Source organism: Manis pentadactyla, chromosome 8, assembly GCF_030020395.1.
Source record: "Manis pentadactyla isolate mManPen7 chromosome 8, mManPen7.hap1, whole genome shotgun sequence".
Taxonomy (NCBI): Eukaryota; Metazoa; Chordata; class Mammalia; order Pholidota; family Manidae; genus Manis; species Manis pentadactyla.
The window spans coordinates 11,074,034-11,099,084 of record NC_080026.1 but is presented as its reverse complement, the minus strand read 5'-3'; the positions used below and the strand labels follow the sequence as shown (position 1 = coordinate 11,099,084).

The following is a 25,051-nucleotide window of genomic DNA, read 5'->3' as shown; positions in this document are numbered from 1 at the left end:
TATGTCCTGACTTAGTTTCCATATCTTCTGTCCAAATGAGTTGGAAAATTCAGCTCTGATGACCAACCCATGATACGGATTTAAGAAACGGTGCTGTCCCAATTCTGCCCTGGCCTTCATGTTTGCTGAGTGATTGTTAATTTAAAAACTCTGCAAGAACCTTGCTTCAGCATTTTTCATTCCTAGGTTTTTTTCATCAGCTAATTAGAGTATGGGAGTCCCCTTTAGGGTAAAATGTTAAGTCTAACTTTCAGCTCTCCACCCAGCAATTAATAGCAGCATGAAAACATCCAGCCCGAATCAACTTTAGATTTTAGATGGCATTTTATTTAGGCCTGGGGACCAGGTAACACTTTTAGAAGGAAAGCAGAAGGTGTTATGTTAGTGCTTTTAATTACCTAGAAACTGAGCAGTTGTTATACGGGATTATTATTGGCTGCAGCAGTTAAAACTCTCATCAGGATTCCAAGATGGATGGGTCAGACTGTTTTTGATACAGCCCCTGGGGAAAGTGACAGTGATTTTAGGCTTTAGATCTTTGGCTGGGACAAGGAACTTCATTTTGTAAATTAAGGTAATTGTTTTGATCATGTATAAGTCATTTTAACCATTGAGTCTTCTGACATTTAAAGCAACATAAAGTCTCCTGCATCTTTATATTGCTCAGGTTTTTATTAAGCTAAGATCCTGTAGGAGGGGACTTTCCTAATCCTGTCCAACTCTCTTGAGATTTATATTTTAATATCAAGCAATTATTTTGCATCAAGAAATTAAGAATAAAAAAGGTTTGTGTTATGCTAGAATTTAAATTAGCTGGATGCTTGCACACCATTCTCCTCTTCCCATTCCTTAATGCTCAATTTTTATAAAGAAGTATTCAAGGCTTGATGTGAAAGGCTGAGTTTTATGCATGTCGTATCAAATGTTGCAGCTGAAGCATTCACTAATCAAACAATCAGATCTAAATTTCTCACCTGCTAAATCCTCTCCCTACAAATAACCGTCTCTGGTGAATTCATTTTGTATTTCCCTGGAATTTAGGCCAGCAATCCTTCTGAAATTTGTTGCAGCTGCAAAAATATGCCTAAATATGGTCATAAAATCCCTAAATTGTCCTGTGAATCACAGTTAGCCATTTCTCTCTACCCTGCAAGGTACCCATCAATGTTTTTAATGAGGAAAGAAAAGTATCAGTCCCTAAATGTGTATCTGCATTGCACCAAATGGCTTGGAAGCTGGTTCAAATGATTATACTTGTATTGAATTGATTAGTCATTTTGTCATACATACTTGATTGCTTATGTCTTCATTTCTCAAAAACTAAATGGGGAGAAAAACATGCCTCCCACCCAGATTATTAATTTATGTGACCATTTAAAAATATATAGGGAGGGATTTAAGGTCACTTTAATCATATTTTAAATAGTGCAACAGTTTTTGTAGATTTAAATAAACTGCTTGTATTTGAAACTAACATATTAGTGTCACATGTAAAGGTAAGTCAATTGCTTATATTTCTAACCTGAAGGGCTAGAAATCAATCCATTCAATAATGTACACAGATATGTTTCTTTAAAAATATATGTGAGTGTAAGAAATGAAGAACTTCCAAAGAATTTCAAAATATTGTTCAAGGGAAAGGCTATAAAGGATCAGTCCATAATAAGTTTAAAACTGTACTCAAATGAATTGTAAAATAAAACTTTATAACTAGAATTGACTAATCAGAATCATAAAATAAGTTGCAATATTTTCTGAACCCCGATTTTATGAGAGGCATATACCCTACCCCACCCCCAAAACCAAACAGTTGAATATATTAAAATATATTCCATTGTATGTTTGATATTCTGGGGTTGACATATATTCAGCACAATCTCTACATAACAGATTTTTATTTAATCTTCAATTAGCAAACGTGTCTGAATAGCCAAACGAAACTTCACTGCTGGTGTGTGCATGTTCTGTATAGGCAGGCAAATGCCATTGTTTTCTCCATAGCTGGGATTAGAAAGCCATAGAACAACATAGACTTAATGGAAGCTGGTATTGCCATGCAGACTCACTCAGACTGCATTTTTTGAAAAGAAAACTATGTGCATCTAGTCTGTTGATCAAATTCAGGATTAATCTAAAAATGAGCCAGGAGAAAGCTGAAGATACTACTTTGTGTCAATCACACATTCACAGTTCTTAAGGAGACTTCCTTCCTGCCCACCTCCCCTCAAAAAGAAAAATTAGAGAAACTGGTTTCTAAGCATTCGAGGAAATTGCCAGTGGAAAGTATTTTAGGTAGTTTGTGAGGGCGGTTAGAGATAGAATTTAAAATAGGCCTTTTTGTCTCCATTCCATTAGAGCTGGCCCTGTGTTCATGCATCTGGAGATAGCTTTCTGTATTGTCAGAGATGTGTAACTCTAAAAGTGTATTTTTTTTTTCAGTGTGGTGGCATGGATGTTATTAATTATAAACATCTTGATGGAGAAGGGTATCTGTTCTCAAAAGTGACCGAGTTCCCTTTCTCTCCCTTGAACTTGAGAATCATCTGAGTTTCATCCATGAACAGTTTATCCCTTGGTTTCTTACTTGCGTGGAAGGCATTTTCATAACAAAGTACTGATTTAGTAAAAGCAATAAATAGGAGTCTCCATGCAAGAGAAAGTGGAGTTTCCTAACATGCACATGATTTAAAAAATAAAAATAAAAAATAGGTGCCTTGAGATGCTGGCAGTTGTAACATTTGAAACAGAAGAATTCATATGTATATTTACAACCTAACTGCTCAATTTTACCTTACAAGCTTCAATTTAGGAAAATATACAGTACTTTTGCATATAATGGTACCTTGTGAGCCCCTGAGTCAAGTAGAGAGGATTGAAATACAAAAAGGAAAACAGCCATTAAAAGCACTTACATTGTATGTGGAGTAAATAGTACAAAATAATTATTTCCCTGGAAGACCAGGATCAGAAACATGCCTATGAAGACCCAAGATTCCTACAGTGCTTAGGGATGACTCTGTCAAAGAAGGGTGCCTAAGTGGATGAAGGGAAGTTTTTCTTTGCCGTGGGTGAAGCTCTAAAGAGAGATCACTGTCTTGTTTTAAAAGTGAAGTCAAGTTGTCTTCCGAAGCTGTGTTGAGATGCACCCCACTTGAGAGAGATTCTTTGGATTTAAGTTTAGATTTTTCAAGGTCTAGAAATTCAGGACACTGATAGGAAAAGAGAAAACATGTTTTATAATTCATTTGAACAGATTTCAAAAACTACACTCATGAAATCTAAATATGGTTTGTTTGCCCATTAACCTGTATTTGATTAGTGGTATTAACTAATCTTCACATCTTTTTCAACATTTAAGACAAAACTGGCATTGGAAATGTGGGTCATCCGTTGAATAGAGAGTACAAGATGGAGATAAAAGAAAAAGGAAGGAAAATCACCATTTCTAACTAGAATATATTATCTAAATCCCCTGAAAACACAGTACATGCTTTTGCTTGTTTCCCAGACATTCCAAGCTAGTTAGGAATAAATAAATTTCTACTTTCGTATTTCAGGAAGACTGCATTATTTTCCTTCTGTACATTTCTTCCCGTTATTAATGTAGTTTCTGTTCCCAGAACATTTTTCGTTGAATTCCCAAACTTCTAGAAAAGTTTTACAAAATCGTTCTGTAAATCCTTATTCAAATCATTGTTTTTAGGCACAGTTTTGCTATAGCGTGTAAGTTATTAAGAATATTTCCTAAACAAAATTCCAAGGGAGTTAGACTTTTCAGATGAACATAATTCAAAAGGGCCTCAAGGACTTCAGAGGCAGGAAAAAGGACACTTACACATTCCTCCTCTTACCTTGTCATCAAAGTGAGGAAAGTTTAGGGATCTCGTGATGGGTGGGGTACAGACCAGATTGCTAGTTGGCCTGCCCTGGGACTCCGGGCTTCTCTGGACAGCTGCTATGTCCGTTCACTTCCTGACATGGCCTCTTGTCAGCCATAGCAAACTACAGGCCTTTGTCTGAAATACTTTTTGGACCCAGGGTTATTAGATTTTAAGGCTCTATCATACAGAAATGTAAGTAAATCGATTCTCAAAAAGAACCTTTTCTTAAAAACAAATAAATAAAATATAGTGTTTTGAAGCCTGTTGAAATGCAGATGGAAGGGTCAGTCCATAAAACACTAATTGTGCAGGAATAGAGATGGGGATGTGGGTCTTTATTTTCTACAGCGGCCCAGGGGATTCTGACTCTGGGGGGGGCCCTGGGAACACTGAGAGACACTCGGCTGAGTGTCTCACTCACTTGTGAGGAAGGACTGTGAGGAGTACACTGTACTCACTTGTGAGGAAGGACTGAAACTTCGGTCTGTCTTGATGGATGCTGACGGATGACTGGCTCTCATCAGGCGGAGGACGGGTCTCTGGTACTCGGCTCCTGCGGTTACCATACTGTAGGCTGGGGGGACCACGGTGGTTTGTTTCTGCAGCAGCTGTAAGATGGTCTGGATGTCAGCTGTCATTTGGGATTCAAGTCTGCAGGACAGACAGAAATGGGGGAAGACAGTCCTAAAGCAGCGCAGGATTGCAGAACATTGGAGAAAATTTCAGCACCACTAACCCTGCTTTAAACAAGAAGGACAGGAGAGGGAGCTGGGAGATTCTGTCCAGCTGATGCTCACTTTCTGTGTCTGATGATTCTGATAAAAACCATCGCCTTCCAGCTCATGTAATAGATCGTAGCAGAAAACAGCTGAATGGAATACGCACATATTTACTAACCTTTATTGATTTCTAAATGTAAAACACACTAGCAGTCTGTGTTTAATCAGTACTTTGCTTTGCTTTTTAATCAGGCTTTGCTCAGTTTCTTGTGAGCATTTTATTTACTCTTTAAAAAAGAGATTTGCTAGCTCATTTCTTTCACAGTCGCAGCCACTGGATAATTTCTTAAGTGTTCGAAATTTAAATTACCTTTATTTTACCTTGCCTCTCTCCTGGTTCACAAATTCCACGTATTTTTCATTGCATTCTTTGTTTCATGCTAAGTGCTGTTAAAAGCTAAATTCTTTTGCCATCTATAGTTCAAGGTCTTTGATATTTAAAAAACAGGCCAAATGTGTAAGTTCACTTGCTTTTATGAGCTGTCTGGCTTGCAAAATACCAGTCTAATGATTTTTTCCTCAAAGCTCACCTGTCCTGTTAATATCATTCTCATTTTAAATTAAAATTCAAGAGAAAATAGCAAAATACAATAGGCCTAATTTCCCTTCTTTGCATGTGTTAACATTTAAAAAGAGATTTTGTGAACATAAGACCAGAAAATCTTCAGAAAACCTTATTTTAACTCCTTACATATTTGTGCTTATTTTTTGTCCCTGCATGGAAAATGCAAAGAAAGGTAAATCTTAAAAAAAGTTAAAATCATACAACTAATTGTGCCCAATTATATACATACTGTATTTGTGGAATTCAAAGTGGAGAGAACTTAGCCTTTAATTTGAAAAAGAACAGTGTAAACCTGGAAAACATGAGAAAAGATAATTTTTTCTCTTTTTAGTTTTTACTTGACACTACAAATTTTCCTTCTGTGTATCATAAGAACATTTTTTTTTCAGGTTTTCTATATTTGGCATATATAGCCATATAGTGTTCTGTCTTCTAAACCAATAGCTATAAATTATACATGATTGCAGCTTGCAAATACCAAAAACACACACTGAAAAGCAAAAAACTGAGTTATCAATTAGTTTACTTAGCTACTTGTTTATGGCACCAACTAAACTGAGCAGACTTGTTATACATCACATTTTCCTTTTGTTCTTCAAGGTTCAGCTCAAATTTTATTTGCACCCAAAATCTCCCCTTCTTTGACCAGTTCAGAATTAATTTCTCTCTCCTCTGAGTCTTCAAAGAAAACCCTACATTCAGATTTCATTGTAAATATGTTTGTACAAATTTTTCTACCTTTAACAGCATTTAATATTTAGTGGATAGCTCACACAATGTTTATCACCTTGAATGTAAAAGGATTCAGGGAGTTAGGGTAAGGGATAGAATAAAACTTCCATCTATTCATAGGATTCAAGACCCAATTAAGACTCAAAAATCATAATACTGTTTTCAAGTCCTGTAAAGCCTTTGTCAAACAGCAGTGATCTCCCAGAATCATGGATTCCATCTATTTGAATAGTGTCCGTGAAGAAAAAATCTATTGGAAGGTGGGGCTTCAGTAAGTGCCACATGCTGTCATGAGTGGGGCTCACCCACATGTCTTGTGCAGGTGAGGGGGCTGGTACAGGTGAGAACTGAGACCATCTGTGTCAACATGACTTTATTGTGTGTTCCAGGGAAACTTCACCTGGAAAAAAGTAAGACTAAACAAAAAATAATTTCACTCTTTCAGGCATTTTTTACAGATCAACTCATTGGAGACAGCAGTCTGTTCATGTGAGCAAATTGCTTGTTTCTCAAACAAATGTTATTGATCTGGACTTTCTCCAAGATCCTCACCTCACTGTGTCCATCAGTCCTGAACTATTATGTCATGAACTTTGCCCAATTCCAATGAGTTCCCCACCCTGAAAAGCCCAGATTCTGAAATCCTATAAATATCCTACTTCTTACTTTCCCTTCTGAGACACCACTTAGACTCTGTTAAGGTGGTGGTCAAACTTGCTGCAGTGATTTTGAATACTTAGGTTTATTAACTGGTCATCTGATATTTTGGATACTTAGGTGCCATGGATTGAAAGGCCATGTCCCTCCAAAAGTCCTATGTTGAAATCCTAACCTCAATGTGATGGTATAAGAGGTGGGGCCTTTGAGAGGTGACGAGACATGAGGGTGGGGCCTCATGAATGAGATTAGTGCCCTTATAAAAGAGACCTGGGAGCTTTCTTCCTTCCTCTGCTTGTGAAGATGTAGTGAGAAGACAGCCATCTATGAATCAGGAAGCTGCTCTCACCAGATATTGAACTGCTGGTAACTTGACCTAGGAATTCCTGGCCCCCAAAGTCATGAGAAATAAATCTCTGTTGTTTATAAGCCACCCAGTTTATGGTATTTTCAGTACAGCAGCCTGAACAGACTAAGACATTCAACAAAGGGGAGCTCTAGTGAAGAATTTCTTTACTATGCATCACTTACATTTTCCTGTTTTATGAGTAGGGTCTGTTGGCTTAATTGGAATAGACTCTTCCACTGAGAACAAATAATCTGCTTTACTCAGAATGCACTACAGAGAATTAAAAAACAAATCCAGCTTGGTTTTTAAAAGGGAAAAGAATAACCGAGTTTTATAACTGTTTTTTTTTTTTGGTCAGTAAAGAGTATTTAAATATGCCACCCCAAAATATGCTACTTTGCCATATTGAGTCTTTTGACCTGGAGGTACTTGAAAAGCAAAAGCAACAAATGCAGAGAGAGAACTTTTCTGGATTCTCCTTATCTGCCTAAACACATATCTTCCAAAAGGAACTCAATTGTCATCAGTCGCCTCCCTGGGAATCTCATCAACCAGGGAAGATTGACTGTTGTCAAAGTAAAGGAGACCAGAATTGACACCAATCTCAGGCAGACAATGTCACAAACTCTCATGTTTCCTATGTATTTTTCTAAGGGGCTGCTCATCTTCCCTAAACCTCATTTATTCTCCCTCCCCTAAGAGGCCTACATTCCCTCACCCTTTCCCCTATGAAGATGATGTTTAATCTTGAATTCTAAGTTACTTCTGGAAGTTATTCGTTTCCCCCTGGGTATCTCCCATGAGGTGTATGTATTAATACATTTCTCTTTGTTTTTCTCTTGTTAATCTGTTCTTTATTACAGGGGTCTCAGGCAAAACTCGGAAGGGGAGTGGGAAAACTGTTTTTCTTCCTTTACATCAGCATAGCTATACAACTGTGTAAAATGTGTATTTTCATTCACTTGTTCAAAGACCCACAATGTAATAGGCATGGTGTTGGTAGGAGAGGAGAGAAAGTGGTGATGAATAACTATGGAATCTGGTCTCAAATGCTGACAGTGCTGACCTCACAGGAAGGAAAAATGGAGGAAATGCATAAATACCTATAATGTCAGGTGAATCCAGTGTTCAATGCCAGAGTAAAAGCATTGATAAATTGCTCTGGGTGTTCTGCAAGGGATGGAATCATTGCTAAAAGCTTTTACATTCTCTAGGGCTTCCCAACTCAAAGTGTGGTCAAAACTGGGAGCTTGTTGAGAGAGGATTAAAGATGGCGGCGTGAGAGGAGAGACAGAGGCTTCCTCCGAAGAGTTGATACAATTAGAAAATTTTACTGGCGCAACTAATCCTGAGAGAGCAACAGGAAAGAGGACGCGTCAGACTGCACACACCTGGAGCAAAGAGCAGACCTCAGCGAACGGGGTAACGTATCAGAGCTGTGACTCCACAGGACCCGAGCCCCTCCCCCACCCCAGCTCGCCAGCGGGAGGAAGACAAACGGAGCAGGAAGGGAGTGGAAGGCCTGGGACTGCTGAATACCTAGCTCCGGAGATCTGCTCTGGGAGCACAAACCTACATTTCATGGTGCTTTCATGAGACTCGCATGACTACGGGGTTGGAAAGTTAATACAGGCAGAGTTCCTGGGGAGACTGGGATTCTGGCTGCTTGTGGAAAGCAGGGATCCATATCCGGCTGCTCTGGGACAAAAACTTATACCTGTGTGACCTGCCCACTGGCTCAGGCAGTGAAGACAGGCACGGGAGCCATGAGGCGGGGAACAGCTCTTTCCTCCCCCCAGTACTGCTCCCCTGCGACCCCCTACATTGCTTCAGGGGCTCAGCAGCTCCAGAATAGAGCTTCTGGACACTAGAGGGCGCCATATACAAACATGAAACGCCAAAGGAACCTTGTCCAGAGTAAAATTGTTAATACAACTCCCGAGAAAGATTTAAATGATATGGACCTCATGAGTCTTCCTGAAAGGGAGTTCAAAATAAAAATAATCAACATCCTAATGGAGGTAAGGAAAGACATCCAAGAACTCAGGAATGAATTCAGGTCAGAGATCCAATCGTTAAAGAACACGATGGAGGGTATTAAAAGCAGGTTGGATACGGTGGAGGAGACAATAAATGAAATAGAAACTAGAGAAGAGGAATACAAAGAAGCTGAGGCACAGAGAGAAAAAAGGATCTCTAAAAATGAAAGAATATTGAGAGAACTGTGTGACCAATCCAAGCAGAGCAATATTCGCATTATACGGATACCAGAAGAAGAAGAGAGAGAGAAAGGGATAGAAAGTGTCTTTGAGGAGGTAGTTGCTGAAAACTTCCCCAATCTGGGGAAGGAGATAGTCTCTCAGGCCATGGAGATCCACAGATCCCCCTACACAAGGGACCCAAGGAAGACAACAGCAAGACACATAGTAATTAAAATGGGAAAGATCAAGGATAAGGACAGACTGTTAAAAGCAGCCGGAGGCAGAAATAAGATCACATACAAAGGAAAGCCCATCAGACTAACATCAAACTTCTCAGCAGAAACCTTACAGGCCAGAAGGGAGTGGCATGATGTATTTAATGCCATGAGGCAGAAGGGCCTGGAACCAAGATTACTTTATCCAGCGAGATTATCATTTAAATTTGAAGGAGGGATTAAACAATTTCCAGATAAGCAAAAGCTGAGAGAGTTTACCTCCCACAAAACATCTCTGCATATTCTGGAGGGACTGCTATAGATGGAAGTGTTCCGAGGGTTGGATAGCTGTCACCAGAGGTAGTAAAATCATGGTAGGGAGGGTGGAGCAGCTGATTGCTAGGCAAATGCAAAATTAAATTGACTATCCCCAAAAGTCAATCAAGGGATAGACAAAAAGTACAGAATTTGATACCTAATATATAAAGAATGAAGGAGGAAGAAAAAGGAGGAGAAATAGAAAAGAACCTTTAGAGCATACTAAGTGAGTTAATTTAGACTCTTAGATAGTAAAGAAAGTAACCTGGAACCTTTGGTAACCACGAATCTAAAGCCTGAAATGTCAATAAGTACATACCTATCGATAATCACCCTAAATGTAAATGGACTGAATGCACCAATCAAAAGACATAGAGTCACTGAATGGATAAAACAACAAAACCCATCTATATGCTGCTTACAAGAGACTCACCTCAAACCGAAAGACATGCACAGACTAAAAGTCAAGGGATGGAAAAAGATATTTCATGAAAACAATAGGGAGAAAATAGCAGGTGTTGCAGTACTAGTATCAGACAAAATAGACTTCAAAACAAAGAAAGTAACAAAAGATAAAGAAGGACATTACATAATGATAAAGGGCTCAGTCCAACAAGAGGATATAACCATTATAAATATATATGCACCCAACATAGGAGCACCAGCATATGTGAAACAAATACTAACAGAACTAAAGGATGAAATAGACTGCAATGCATTCATTTTAGGAGACTTAAGAACACCATTCACTCCAAAGGACAGATCCACCAGACAGAAAATAAGTAAGGACACAGAGGCACTGAACAACACACTAGAACAGATGGACCTAATAGACATCTACAGAACTCTACATCCAAAAGCAACAGGTTACAAATTCTTCTCAAGTGCACATGGAACATTCTCCAGAACAGACCACATACTAGGCCACAAAAAGAGCCTCAGTAAATTCCAAAAGATTGAAATCCTACCAACCAACTTTTCAGACCACAAAGGTATAAACTAGAAATAAATTGTACCAAGAAAGCAAAAAGGCTCACAAACACATGGAGGCTTAACAACACGCTCCTAAATAGTCAATGGATCAATGACCAAATTAAAATGGAGATGCAGCAATATACGGAAATAAATGACAACAACAACACAAAGCCCCAACTTCTGTGGGATGCAGCAAAAGCAATCTTAAGAGGAAAGTATATAGCAATCCAGGCATATTTAAAGAAGGAAGAACAAACCCAAATGAATAGTCTAATGTGGCAATTATCAAAATTGGAAAAAGAAGAACAAATGAGGCCTAAAGTCAGCAGAAGGAGGGACATAATAAAGATCAGAGAAGAACTAAACAAAATTGAGAAGAATAAAACAATAGAAAAAAACAATGAAACCAAGAGCTGGTTCTTCGAGAAAATAAACAAAATAGATAAGCCTCTAGCCAGACTTATTAAGAGAAAAAGAGAATCAACACACATCAACAGAATCAGGAATGAGAAGGGAAACATCATGACAGACCCCACAGAAATACAAAGAATTATTAGAGACTACTATGAAAACCTATATGCTAAGAAGCTGGAAAACCTAGAAGAAATGGACAACTTCCTAGAAAAATACAACCTTCCAAAACTGATCAAGGAAGAAACAGAAAATCTAAACAAACCAATTACCAGCAAAGAAATTGAAGCGGTAATAAAAAAACTACCCAAGAAAAAAAACCCTGGGCCAGATGGATTTACCTCAGAATTTTATCAGACATAAAGAGAAGACATAATACCCATTCTCCTTAAAGTTTCCCAAAAAATAGAAGAGGAGGGAATACTCCCAAACTCATTCTATGAAGCCAACATCACCCTAATACCAAAACCAGGCAAAGACCCCACCAAAAAAGAAAACTACAGACCAATATCCCTGATGAATGTAGATGCAAAAATACTCAACAAATTATTAGCAAACCGAACTCAAAAATATATCAAAAGGATCATACACCACGACGAAGTGGGATTCATCCCAGGGATGCAAGGATGGTACAACATTAGAAAATCCATCCACATCATCCACCACATCAACAAAAAGAAAGACAAAAACCACATGATCATCTCCATAGATGCTGAAAAAGCATGTGACAAAATTCAACATCCATTCATGACAAAAACTCTCAGCAAAATGGGTATAGAGGGCAAGTACCTCAACATAATAAAGGCCATATACAATAAACCCACAGCCAACATCACACTGAACAGCAAGAAGCTGAAAGCTTTTCCTCTGAGATCGGGAACTAGACAGGGATGCCCAGTCTCCCCACTGTTATTTAACATAGTACTGGAGGTCCTAGCCAAGGCAATTAAACAAAACAAAGAAATACAAGGAATCCATATTGGTAAAGAAGAAGTTAAACTGTCACTATTTGCAGATGACATGATATTGTACATAAAAAACCCTAAAGACTCCACTCCAAAACTACTAGAACTGATATTGGAATACAGAAAAGTTGCAGGATACAAAATTAACACACAGAAATCTGTAGCTTTCCTATACACTAACAATGAGCCAATAGAAAGAGAAATCAGGAAAGGAATTCCATTCACAATTGCATCAAAAGGAATAAACCTAACCAAAGAAGTGAAAGACCTATACCCTGAAAACTATAAGACACTCTTAAGAGAAATTAAAGAGGATACTAGCAAATGGAAACTCATCCCATGCTCCTGGCTAGGAAGAATTAATATCATCAAAATGCCCATCCTGCCCAAAGCAATATACAGATTTGATGCAATCCCTATCAAATTACCAACAACATTCTTCAACGAACTGGGACAAATAGTTCAAAAATTCATATGGGAACACCAAAGACCCCAAATAGCCAAAGCAATCCTGAGAAAGAAGAATAAAGTGGCGGGGATCTCACTCCCCAACTTCAAGCTCTACTACAAAGCCATAGTAATCCAGACAATTTGGTACTGGCACAAGAACAGAGCCACAGACCAGTGGAACAGATTAGAGACTCCAGACATTAACCCAAACATATATGGTCAATTAATACTCGATAATGGAGCCATGGACATACAATGGGGAAATGACAGTCTCTTCAACAGATGGTGCTGGCAGAACTGGACAGCTACATGTAAGAGAATGAAACTGGATCACTGTCTAACCCCATACACAAATGTAAATTCAAAATGGATTAGAGACCTGAATGTAAGTCATGAAACCATAAAACTCTTAGAAAAAAACATAGGCAAAAATCTCTTGGACACAAACATTAGCGACTTCTTCATGAACATATCTCCCCAGGCAAGGAAAACAAAACCAAAAAGAACAAGTGGGACTATATCAAGCTGAAAAGCTTCTGCACAGCAAAGGACACCATCAAGAGAACAAAAAGGTACCCTACAGTATGGGAGAATATATTCGTAAATGACAGATCCAATAAAGGCTTGACATCCAAAATATATAAAGAGCTCACACTCCTCAACAAACAAAAAGCAAATAATCCAATTTAAAAATGGGCAGAGGAGCTGAACAGACAGTTCTCCAAAGAGGAAAATCAGATGGCCAAGAGACACATGAAAAGATGCTCCACATCGCTAGTTATCAGAGAAATGCAAATTAAAACCACAATGAGATATCACCTCACAACAGTAAGGATGGGTGCCATCCAAAAGACAAACAACAACAAATGTTGGTGTAGTTGTGGAGAAAGGGGAACCCTCCTACACTGCTGGTGGGAATGTAAATTAGTTCAACCATTGTGGAAAGCAGTATGGAGGTTCCTCAAAATGCTAAAAATAGAAATACCATTTGACCCAGGAATTTCACTTCTAGGAATTTACCCTAAGAATGCAGCACTCCAGTTTGAAAAAGACAGATGCACCCCTATGTTTATCGCAGCACTATTTACAATAGCCAAGAAATGGAAGCAACCTAAATGTCCATCAGTAGATGAATGGATAAAGAAGATGTGGTACATATACACAATGGAATATTACTCAGCCATAAGAAGAAAACAAATCCTACCATTCCCAACAACATGGATGGAGCTAGAGGGTATTATGCTCAGTGAAATAAATCAAGCAGAGAAAGACAAATATCAAATGATTTCACTCATCTGTGGAGTATAAGAACAAAAGAAAAACTGAAGGAACAAAACAGCAGCAGAATCATAGAAGCCAAGAATGGACTAACAGTTACCAAAGGGGAAGAGACTGGGAAGAATGGGAGGGTAGGGAGGGATAAGGGCTGGGAAAAAGAAAGGGGGTATTACGATTAGCATGTATAATGTAGGGGGTGGGGGAAAGGGGAGGTCTTTGCAACACAGAGAAGACAAGTAGTGATTCTACAACATCTTACTATGCTGATGGACAGTGACTGTAATGGGGTTTGTGGGGGCACTTGGGGTAGGGGAGAGCCTAGTAAACATAATGTTCTTCGTGTAATTGTAGATTAATGATAACAAAATTAAAAAATATACATTAAAAAAAAAACTGGGAGCTTGTTATTATGTGGGCAGAATCTCTGCAGACTCCAGACCTACCAGACTTAGAATCTGCATTCTCACAAAATCCCCAGATGATTTCAATGCACATTAAAATTTGAGAAGCCACCAGTTTAGGATCACATGTCAATGATTTCCCTAAGTGTACATCTAGGCATAGTATATCAATATCAGTATTAGTTTCAGATATATTAATATATACATATATATTCCATTGATATTAATATAAATGATAAAATAATAGAAATAATATTAAATATAAGAACATTTCTTATGTAAATCTTTAACTCTACATGAAGTTTAATTGCTGGTAAGAACATTTCTTATGTAAATCTTTAACTCTACATGAAGTTTAATTGCTGGTAAAGCAGAAAAACAGCAGCATAGCAGCAAAGTTGATTCAAAGTAGACCATTTGTGTTCATTTTTAATACATTGCATATGGAGATGAGACAAACGGGATAGGGATTCACAGTTCTATATTTGAACAGAACGCTAAAGTGAAGCAGGGGGATAGAGCCAACTCCAGAAAGGGTCCCAGGATTCTCACCCTGCAAAGTCAAAGTCTAGATGGCGCTCCCTTCTTCAAACTTGTCTTCCACACTTTTGCCTTCTTAGAGTAAAGTGGAGGAAAGATGTTGTTGGAGATGGCGGTGCAGTGGAAATGCAATGTTTTAGGTTTTCAGTCCAAAAGTGGCTAAGGAGTTAGGCAATAAAATGTTTGTGAAAATATCAGAGATAAATATGAGTTAGTCAAAGTGAGAAGAAGTATATCAAAGGACATACAGGTGCTGGGAACAAGTCAAAAGATGTCAAAAAGTTTGAATTGCACTTTGGAGTTGGAAAAGTTTCATGTGATAATAATAACAACTAAGGCATTAAAATAGCAATAACAATTATAATTATGAAGGGCAGTTGTTTGCATCTAGGTCCTTGTTGTATGGGCCCTTAAATGTTTCCCAGGGAACTTTCAGCCCTGGGACACATTGAAAACATAAGTTCTCAGTAATCATTGATTTATCGTAGCAGCAGTGATTGGTACCTATGGCAAGGCAACAAGGGACCCTAAAATTTCCATTTTAGTCCTGAAAAAAGGTCCAAATCAGTAAATATATGTAAAGTAGAACTCACTCAGAGAAATGCTAATAAAAGAAGTGAAGTTCAGCATTAATCAGACTTTATCTGGCTGCAAGAACAACACCTCCCATTTTGTACAGCATACACAGTCCCACAGCTATTGTATTAGTCTTTACAACAACACTACAGGGAGGTATGAATCAAAGAAAGAAACTGAATCTGAATGATTTAATCCAGCCATTCTGTAAGTAGTTAAGTAGCAGAGTTATGACTTTAATCTAGACCAACCAATTGCAAGTGCTGTGCAAGTATTGTGCTAAAGATTTCACTGCAATCTCTGTCATTCACCCATTCATTCACTGCTTTTTTAATTTACTCAATACACTGAATACATACCATATGTCCTGGCAGTAAAGAAATGGGCAGTTATTTTTCTCTCTTTAAGAGCAATAGAAGTTTAGGTTCAGAGATTACACATATTAATTCTTATGTATGTATAGTATATATTTTTATATATGCTATGGTTAAAAGATCAGTATGGCTTGGCATAAATAGTGAGAGAAAAAATAAATGTATTAGTCAAGTAAACTATGCTTCTCTGACCAATAATAAGTATTATCATGCCAAGTTCTTACACTTTAATTAAGGATTACTGGTTCTGAGTAAATGATAGTCTGTTTTAATTTTCTCAGGTATGTTTCAATTTCATAAGACTTGCATTTGACATTTGGGAATGGGATACAGATCTTAGCACCAGGAGACTTTAAATTCAATTAACTAACATGAAAAAAATAAAATATAAAATTAAATCTTCAGTTCATGCAATATTTTCACACTTTTGTTTGAAATTAAGGCATACAAATTTATTTCAATTTAAAATGTGTAAGTTTTCTAATTCTTTTTCCCTGTCTTAATTCCTAATTCATCTTTCATGATAAGGTATTTTGTGTGCACATGTTTTAATGCAATTACTGTATTCTTTGACACTATTCTATGCTGACATAAACATTAAAAAAAACAATAAAACAACAAACAGCATGGATAAAACACATAAGAAATGTTAAGATATGAAGTAAACCAGTAGCATGTGGTATAGGCAAAAATCATAGCATGAGTTAAGTATAGATAATGAGTAAACAAGTTGCTTCAGCACGGGCAGAATTCATCAGCTGTAAAAAATATAGACAGCATGCTAGTAACCTGTAATATATGCCAAAGGTAAAATAGAAGTATGATGTAACAAACTGGACTGTGGCTTGCACAGAGAAATGGGAAGAACAGGTTATTCTCATGTCACTTCCGGGCAGACAGCTGTCACCCTCAAATTTGGTCACCCACTAGTGACATACGATTTAGGCTCATTTTGGCTCCACATGTTCTTTACCTACAAAAGGGCAATAAAACACCTGGCTTTTGAGCAGGCTAACTGTAGAGCCAGAGCTGTAACCAGCTCTACTTGTTCTTACACATCTGTGAACAGGCACATGTGTGTCATTGGCATAGGATTTCTTTTCTTTGTCTGTAAACCCTTTCGTGCAAGCCTCACCTCTGATCCTAGTAGTCACCCTGACAGGGTAGGGTGGCGCAGCATTTACACATTGTGTAACTTATGATTCAGGTAGCATGGTCCTTGAACCCTGCTTTCCGCTTGTTAGAAAAGTATGAATCGCTCCATCTGGCTCTCCTCATCTCTCATTGCATGTTTTAAATTGATTTAGCAATTCCTGCTATTTGAACATTATAGTTTAATCCATGCAGTTTTCCTTCTGGAACCACTGGAATACCATCCTTGGTGGTGTACCCAGAGGCTGAACTTGATCCATGTCAATCCCCACATGAAACACCACTAAAGAAGCTATGTCATACTATTCATGTATTTTTCTTTCTGAGTCTTATTGACTAGTTTAATTTTAAGGAATCCATGCATTTGGGTTAAGGAGTTCCATTTTCCCTAAAACCAAAATGTATTCCTCATCTTAAAAGGGTATAGAATCAAAGATGGAGGGAAGACAGAGAAGAAGATCTGGGCTTCAACTCTGTTTGAGTTGGGTTTTCAGTTCAATCACATTTTTAACAAGGCTGAATAACTAGATGTTTAAATAGGCATAAAAGAAGAATTTAAATGAGGAAGGGTGCTAGTCAACAGACTCAGTATGAATTGTTTTGAGGAAAGAAAAGGAGTTTTCTTAAGCAGCTGGTGTGGGTATCCCAATTTTATGACAAGTAACGAAAAAAATAGGATGTATACTGCCTGAGTATGAAGTGTTCTAAATAAATGCTCCTTGCAACACAGATTAATAAATCTGTCAATTTCTAGTCTTATTTTAAATAAGCAAGGGTATAAAGAAAAAATGACATTATGATAGTAGGAATTTGCTGTTTACAAGGAGTAAGGCTAGACCCAGCTAAAAGCTTGGTTATGCTCTCTCTCTCTGCTTATACCTGTTTAGTTGTTCTTGAAGCAAATCTAATCTTTGCTCCACTTCCCCACACGTGAGGTCACTCTCCGTTTCAGAAATTCCCCAGGCAGCTCGCTGAAGAGCTGAGGGGCTGGATTCGTCAGCCTGAGTTCCGACATTTTCTTGTTCCCAGCTTCTTGCATCAGCAGTATCTGTGGGAAACAGCCAAGATGAATGTCAGCTTCTCTGAATGGTTCTTTGCATCATAACACAGAGAGACATCTGCAAGATGAGCAGAAGGGAACTTGAGTATAATCCAGAGATGCAGAGACCTGCATAGGGGCCACAGCCAATCAGTAGCTGAGTCCCACTTTGACCCTGCTTGATCCCTCCCCTGCCCTCTTGCACAGGTGTAAAAACTCATAGCAGGTCTTGAATCTTGAACATGATTTTGTCCTCTGTGTTAAAAGGAAACATAGATTGTCAACCACAACTTTTACATTTGAATAGAAACAGCACATTTTGTTTGCACTTCTTCATATTGGGTTTAAGATTTTAGGGTTGTTCCCTCAGGGTAATTTTCATACTTCAGGATCCAGGGTGGGCCCAAGGCAAGAGCCCTGGGGAACTGCTAATCTTCCAGAGAATTCCCTCAGGCCCACCCAACCCAAGGTAGAGCCAAGGACCCACAAGCCATTAAAAATGAAAAGGTCCTCTAGCCCTAAGACATAGTTTCTTGTTTTTATGTTTCCTTGCAGCTCCTGAACTGCGCTTTAATATATTCACATTCATTTCCAATATGTTTTCTGGTAGCTCTTTTATTTAGATTATTTTAATGTCGCTACACTTTAAAACATATTGGTTATCTGTTCAAGTTCACTTTTCAAATGCTCTGCATGTCTGTTAATGTGCCAGACACTCTGCTAAATGTGGGGGAATTAAAGGCAAAGAAGACATAGACCCCATACTTGAAGAAGTCAATCTAGCAAGCTTTTTATCATCTTTCATACAGAAATTCACCTTCTGAGCTTCTTTTAATTTGCTGTTTTTCCTGTAATCTGTATTTGCAAGTTATCAGTATTTGAGGGCAAATATAATATCTTTCCTCTTATTTTGTCATATACTTTTGATGGCTTGTGCTATATTTTTTATCCTCTATCATATTTACATGTCCAGAGAAGAACTTGAAATGACTAAAGGGCTAGAAAACAAAGCCCATAAAAAAATACTAGTGGATTTGGGAGTTTATTTCAGAGAAAAGAAAGGGCAACATCTCTTCCTCACTAGGAAAGCTGGTAGGAGGAAAAGGGGATCTAAAACTGGTCTTTTTCACATGGGAATACATTTGAATTACAGAAAGTGATTTGGTTTGATTGACTTTTTTTTTTTGTTTGGACAAGTAGCTATGATTAAACATGGACAAAAGTTATGTAAAGTTAAGGAATTTATATCCGTGGCTATTTTAAAAAAAAGAACAAACAAAGCTTTGAAGGGAGAGAACTTCCTTGCCTATTGGGACCAGGCCAAACCTGTCCCAAACAGGTCCCAATGTGGGTACAATGGAACAAAACTAAGAACTGCCCAAACCACACCTGAGTGCACAGGGCATGTGCACTCAGAAGGACGGCTGTACAGATGGACCTGTCAATCAAATGACGCCCCCTTGTCAATCAAAGGGGGGCCTCCCAGCCAGAATATAATATAAAGGCCTCCTGCCTCGTGCCCACTGGGTGAAGGCCTTTGTCTACCTTGACTCTGACCTGCTCCTGCGTTGGAGTGTATTCAAATAAAACTTAACGCTTGGCTTCACTATTGTGACTCTGCCTTTCAATTCTTTGTTTCAGCAAGGACAAGAACTGAAGAGAACAAACACAGCCCAGTAGCATATCCAAAATCAGCATTAGAAAAATATGTGGTCAAGACTCCTTGTTCTTCTGAAATGGCTTAACAGACTTCATAGAGATGCTATCAATTCCAGAACTCTTCTCTGTGATTAGGGCTTCCTTAGCCTATGGGATCCTGATTTTTACTGAAAAGTATGATTTATTATTTTCAGACATGAGTTTATTTAAAATGAAAAGCAATAATATAATATCTTAGTATCCCAAGCTTTCAGTTTTGGAGCAGCAATACCACACAAAGATTCCATGCTGGCCCTGTTTGGCCACTAGACGGTAAGAACCGACAGGACGGAAGTTACAAAACTATGCTCTGAAGTTTTGTGTCAAGAAAAGGCTTACAGAATTTCTGCCTTTGCTTAACAGCTCTCTCATTCTCAAATCATATACAATAAACTGATTTTTAAATAACAATGGTGAATCACACAATAAATTATGTAGGATTATATTTTTTCTTCAGTACTCAAGACAAAAACTGATTATCTTCTCTCAGCAGAAATGAATAAAATGAAAACTATTAAACAGAGGCTTCCTTGATTATAATTTACTTTTTTGTTAAAATCTGGATATGTGTGATTAACTTGTTTTAACAGCAATATGAAAAAAGGGGACTTAGAGGGGAAATCCCAGTTAGTGGTCTTAATCGAAATGAACATCCTTGTAGACACTTTCTAAATATAGCTCGGAAGGAATCTGCACTTGGTTGCCTTGGAAAATGTTGCTATAGTTGCAAGACACATTTCTGGAAATGGATAAAGAGAAAGTAAACTTTCTCTTTGCTCCGGGTACACAATTTTTCTGGAGTCAAATTTTGACCTCAATCTACGTAGGGTCAGAGTCCATTTAAAACTTTTTTTGTCTTTTTAGATTTGCCTAAAGGTACTCTTCTGTTGGCTTCAGCATGACAAGTGCCAGCAATGTTAGTGAAATAAATTTCTTTTTATTGATAAAACTAAAATTGTGGTGACTTAGTACTTCAAACTATAGCAGTTATAGCTAATCCTTACATATTATACATTCTTAAACATCCCAGGGGACTTCACCTTAAAAAATTATTAGGAAATGAAATTTGCAGTGAGAAATTTTAGAACTTTCCATTGGTTAATTATATTAACTAATCGAGTTAACCATATGTCACACTCATTGATGCTATATGACATCAATTATTTTATTCAATTGACATGAATGTTTGGTTATGCATTTTCAGGGTAATTATTTCTTTGAATAGAGATTGCACTGCAAATTTTTGATAATTAAAAATTTGTAGATGTTAAAATTATTTATTAGAATATGATTTTACATTGTGCATGTAGAATTGTGAATTTAAAGTAATTGGAAGAAGTGGCAAAGAAAAATACAAGATGAAGGGCATGAGAATTCACTGTCACTGAGTCATTATAAATTCAAATAAAATCCCCAAAATGCATCTTTAATGACGTGTCACTTGAGATTCTGAGACTCAAGATGAAAACAACAGAAAGCATTTTTTAAAAAAATCAGGCCTACAATATGCTGACTTTTGGAGAAGCAGGGATGGTTCGGCAGGCTCTTCAGAACTTCTGACTTCCGTGATACAACCTTTTTCTATTTTTTAGTACTTCCCAGAATCCGTTTTCATAAATAACTAAAGTAGGACATTTGTTAATCACATCTAATATTCCATTCTTCCTTGATGATAAATGAGGTACTATTTTCACTCACTACATCAAGATTTTACATTGTCCAGAGAACATCTGCATATATTCTTAGCTTAAGATAGGGAAAGTAACTGGAAAAATTTAAAGCCTAAACAGCCTAGAATTCATAAAACGTTTGTTATGAGATGTAGCACTTTGAATAATGGTGATGATGATGGGTAATATTTATTTACTCTGTGCTGTAATTTTCTATCCCGCTAGGATAAGAACATTCTGTTTTTTAAAATTTCTTTTATATTCTTTTGGTTATTTGCTATGCCTTCTTCATCTCTACAGATACAGAGCTGTATTTAATGATTAAAGGGTTAGAAACAAAACATGTGAGAAAATACTAAACTGAATTGGGGTTTTATTTCAGAGAGGGTAATTTATGCATGTTATCTTGTTTAATACAACCAACTAGTTAGTTAGGAAATATTATTCCTACTTTACAGATGTGCAAACTGAGTCATAGTGGGGTCTGTTAAGTCATTTATTCAAAGACACAAAGGGAGCAAGTGAGCAAGTGAAGAGATGAAGGTAGTCGTGGCTAGAAGCCAAGCGGTCTGCTCACACCTGCTCTTGCACCCACTTAATGCCTAAATTTAACTAGATCTGTGCATCTAGCTCCTGTTATGCCAAGTTAATTGTTGTTCCTTGTAAGAGTTCCCATTTACCCAAGATCACCATCCTTTGGCATCAAATATGTGTATGTTAATCAAACATTATTATCCATCTCATGCATATGTTTTTACAACAAAACCCATGTATTTGGGTATTTCTTTTGGCAGACATGTTCAATATATGTGTTCAAATGAGGTAGATAAAGAGCATACTTTATTTAGGGATATTTCTCCCCATTTCCTCATGATTCCCAGTAAACTGAAATTCTTTCTCACATTTGTACAGTGTCATTGTATTGGTCTTTCATACCGTAAAATGACTGAGTAGGGATAAGGAAGGGTACAGGAGATATACATAAGAATCGACTGGTTCTCTTAAAATACTCAGTAGTGCCCTATTTCTATTGGAATTACTAAAAGAGATATTCCCACGATGTTCTATGTGACATTACGTTTAGTCTGGCTACAAAAAACCTTTTCTGCTATGTTTGTTTGGGAATAATTACCACTGTTTCAGAATTGTGCACTTTGTAGGTGATCTGAGAGCTGAACTGCAAACATTTCATGAAATCGTAAAATCTTAACATTTGCTAGTACAGTTCCTCATTTGTGAAAAGCCACCATTTTATGATGAACCTCAAAGAAAGATTACCTGATTCCTGAGAAACTTGGTTACCTTTGCAAGAGCGACTTCTTTTCTCTATGTGAATTCTTCCTGAGGTGGGCACTGTTTCTTCAAAATTGAGGCCAGTTGCTTTTCCTATTCCCAGAGGAGAATCTACTACTCCTGAGAAGAGAGGCTTTTGTTCATCGTCAATGGATGAGATGAAAGACGAAGATCTGCTTTTTTTCTCTTCAAAGTGTTTCTGGGAACTCTGATAATGTCTTAGAGCATCTATGGAGTCTTCAGGACCATTCGTACTGTTTCCTCTGCCAAAATCTATCAAAGAAAATTTATTTTATAGAAGATAATCAAAGGTGAGACTCAATGCATATTACACTACCTAGCTATGTATAAAGTACATTTTTGGTAGTGATGTTTCTGGAATCACTTTAACATAGGATTTTCTATAAAACCACCAGAAAAGCTGTTCTTTCTTTTTCCAATTGAAAATGTAACTACTTAAGGAGATTTCTTTCCTGAATTCGAGGGACATTAGATTATAATGAAATACATGATTCTTTTCAAAATTAAAAGAATATATGCAATAGTAATGAAATTTGTATCTGAGGAAAAAAAATCTATACCTTACAACCTTATTTATACATGTTCAACAATTATTTCTATTCTTAAAATCCGATGCACTCTTTAAAGAAATGAAAAAGGGAGAGAAAACGTGTCCCAGTTCTAAAATATCACCACTGTGCAGTTCGTTGTTTGTTTATTTTAACCTTCATGCCCTCTCATCTGTGGAGGCCATTTACACATTACAAAGGTCAAAACTGGAAGCTTTCTCATAGTAAGGACTGACAGGCTGAATTTCAACCTTAGTTCAAGGCATGTAATGACCTTGAGATTCCAGGCAGCTTAGCGTATTGCAAAGAATATATAGCTTAAATATAATAATTAAGGTAGGTTTACCTAATTACATTACAGCCAGCAGTGCATATTTTGGCTGCTTTATGCTGAAATATCAGAATAATTTCAGCCCTAAAGGTTGTGTGAGAGTATATTTTAGCAGGCAAAACTCAGAGACAAATCCTAGAACTTGTTTCCATTAGTGTCCTGGGGAGACAGGATAATTCTCCATCTGGTTACTGCTAATAACTAACCAATCAACTCTAAAAGGTATATCATTTTCTAAAGAAGTGGTTAAAGCAGTGTCCCCAACTACCCTATGCCTGGTTGTGCTTACATTGTTACTTATAAAAGACCACGTGAACTGATTTAAGGCCACGCCAGAGAACCTTACATTTTTATAAAATTCCCAAATACCATCAAAATTAAACATTTTTTTCCTTCATTCAATAAAATCATAATTTAAAATATAAGAAACCAGAAAGCGGCCCAAGGTAAAAAAATGGATAGGATTTAAAAATCAGCTTCATGTAAAATTGTTATCAAAGAGTTTACATTCTGGGAGGCAGAGCCAAGATGGCGGCATGAGTAGGACAGTGGGAATCGGCTCCCAAAAACACACATAATTTTGAAAATACAGCAAATACAACTATCCCTAAAAGAGAGACCAGAAGACACAGGACAACAGCCAGACCACATCCACACCTGCGAGAACCCAGCACCTCGCGAAGGGGGTAAGATACAAGCCCCGGCCCCGCGGGAGCCGAGCGCCCCTCCCCCCAGGTCCGGGCGGGAGGAGAGGAGTCGGAGGGAGAGGGAGACGGAGCCCAGGACTGCCGAACACCCAGCCCCAGCCATCCGGGCCAGAGCACAGACACAGTGCATGCGTGGGGTGCCGGAAGCAGGACAGTAAGACCTGTGAGCGACTCCCAAAGCCGGTGCCCCTGTGACAAAGAAAAGCGAGTGCTTTTTGAAAGTCTTAAAGGGACAGGGACCCCACGACTGGACAGAAGCATCCCGGGTCACAGTCCAGCAGCTGGAAATTCCAGTGAACTCTGGGTGGACTAACCCCCTGGGCAACAGCTCTGAGACCCCTCACGGAGGTAAACAGCCAAACAGGCCCCCATCCATTACCCCTCCGGGGCCCCGCCCTAGCAGAGCAGCAGCCTGAGGCTGGCCACGCCCACAGCAAGGGAGCTTCCTCCATACCAGCCGGGCAAGATACAGAGACCCAGTCTACATGCACTTGCCCAACACAAGCCACTAGGGGTCGCAGTTGTCCCAGTAAAGAAAGGCCAGGAGCAAGTGGAAACAGTCTTGGCTGTCCCAGCTGACAGACGAGTCAATAGCACCTATCAACATGAAAAGGCAAAAAAATTTGATCTGGACAAGATTAACCCAGACATCTTCGACATCTTCTACATCTTACCCTGAGAAGGAACCTGGGGAGATAGATTTAACGAATCTTCCTGAAAAAGAATTCAAAACAAAAGTCATAACCATGCTGATGGACTTGTAGAGAAATATGCAAGAACTAAGGAGGGAGAATACAGAAATAAAACAAGCTCTGGAAGGACTGCAAAGCAGAATGGACGAGATGCAAGACACCATTAATGGACTAGAAAACAGAGAACAGGAATGCAGAGAAGCTGATGCAGAGAGAGAGAAAAGTATCTCCAA

General features: G+C 38.1%; 1 protein-coding gene across 1 annotated transcript in view; it reads right to left on the bottom strand.

Moving 5' to 3' along the window:
• Window positions 1-1,609: 1,609 nt before the first annotated feature.
• KCNH7 (potassium voltage-gated channel subfamily H member 7) overlaps window positions 1,610-25,051 on the bottom strand; it is a 440,085-nt gene continuing 416,643 nt past the window's right edge. The window contains exons 13-16 of the mRNA XM_036884332.2: window positions 22,529-22,792; window positions 17,699-17,867; window positions 4,340-4,532; window positions 1,610-3,209 (exon numbers count right to left, since the gene is read on the bottom strand). Of these exons, the coding sequence (XP_036740227.2) occupies window positions 2,943-3,209; window positions 4,340-4,532; window positions 17,699-17,867; window positions 22,529-22,792 (893 nt within the window). The 3' untranslated portion in view covers window positions 1,610-2,942. The remainder of the gene's footprint in view (window positions 3,210-4,339; window positions 4,533-17,698; window positions 17,868-22,528; window positions 22,793-25,051) is intronic.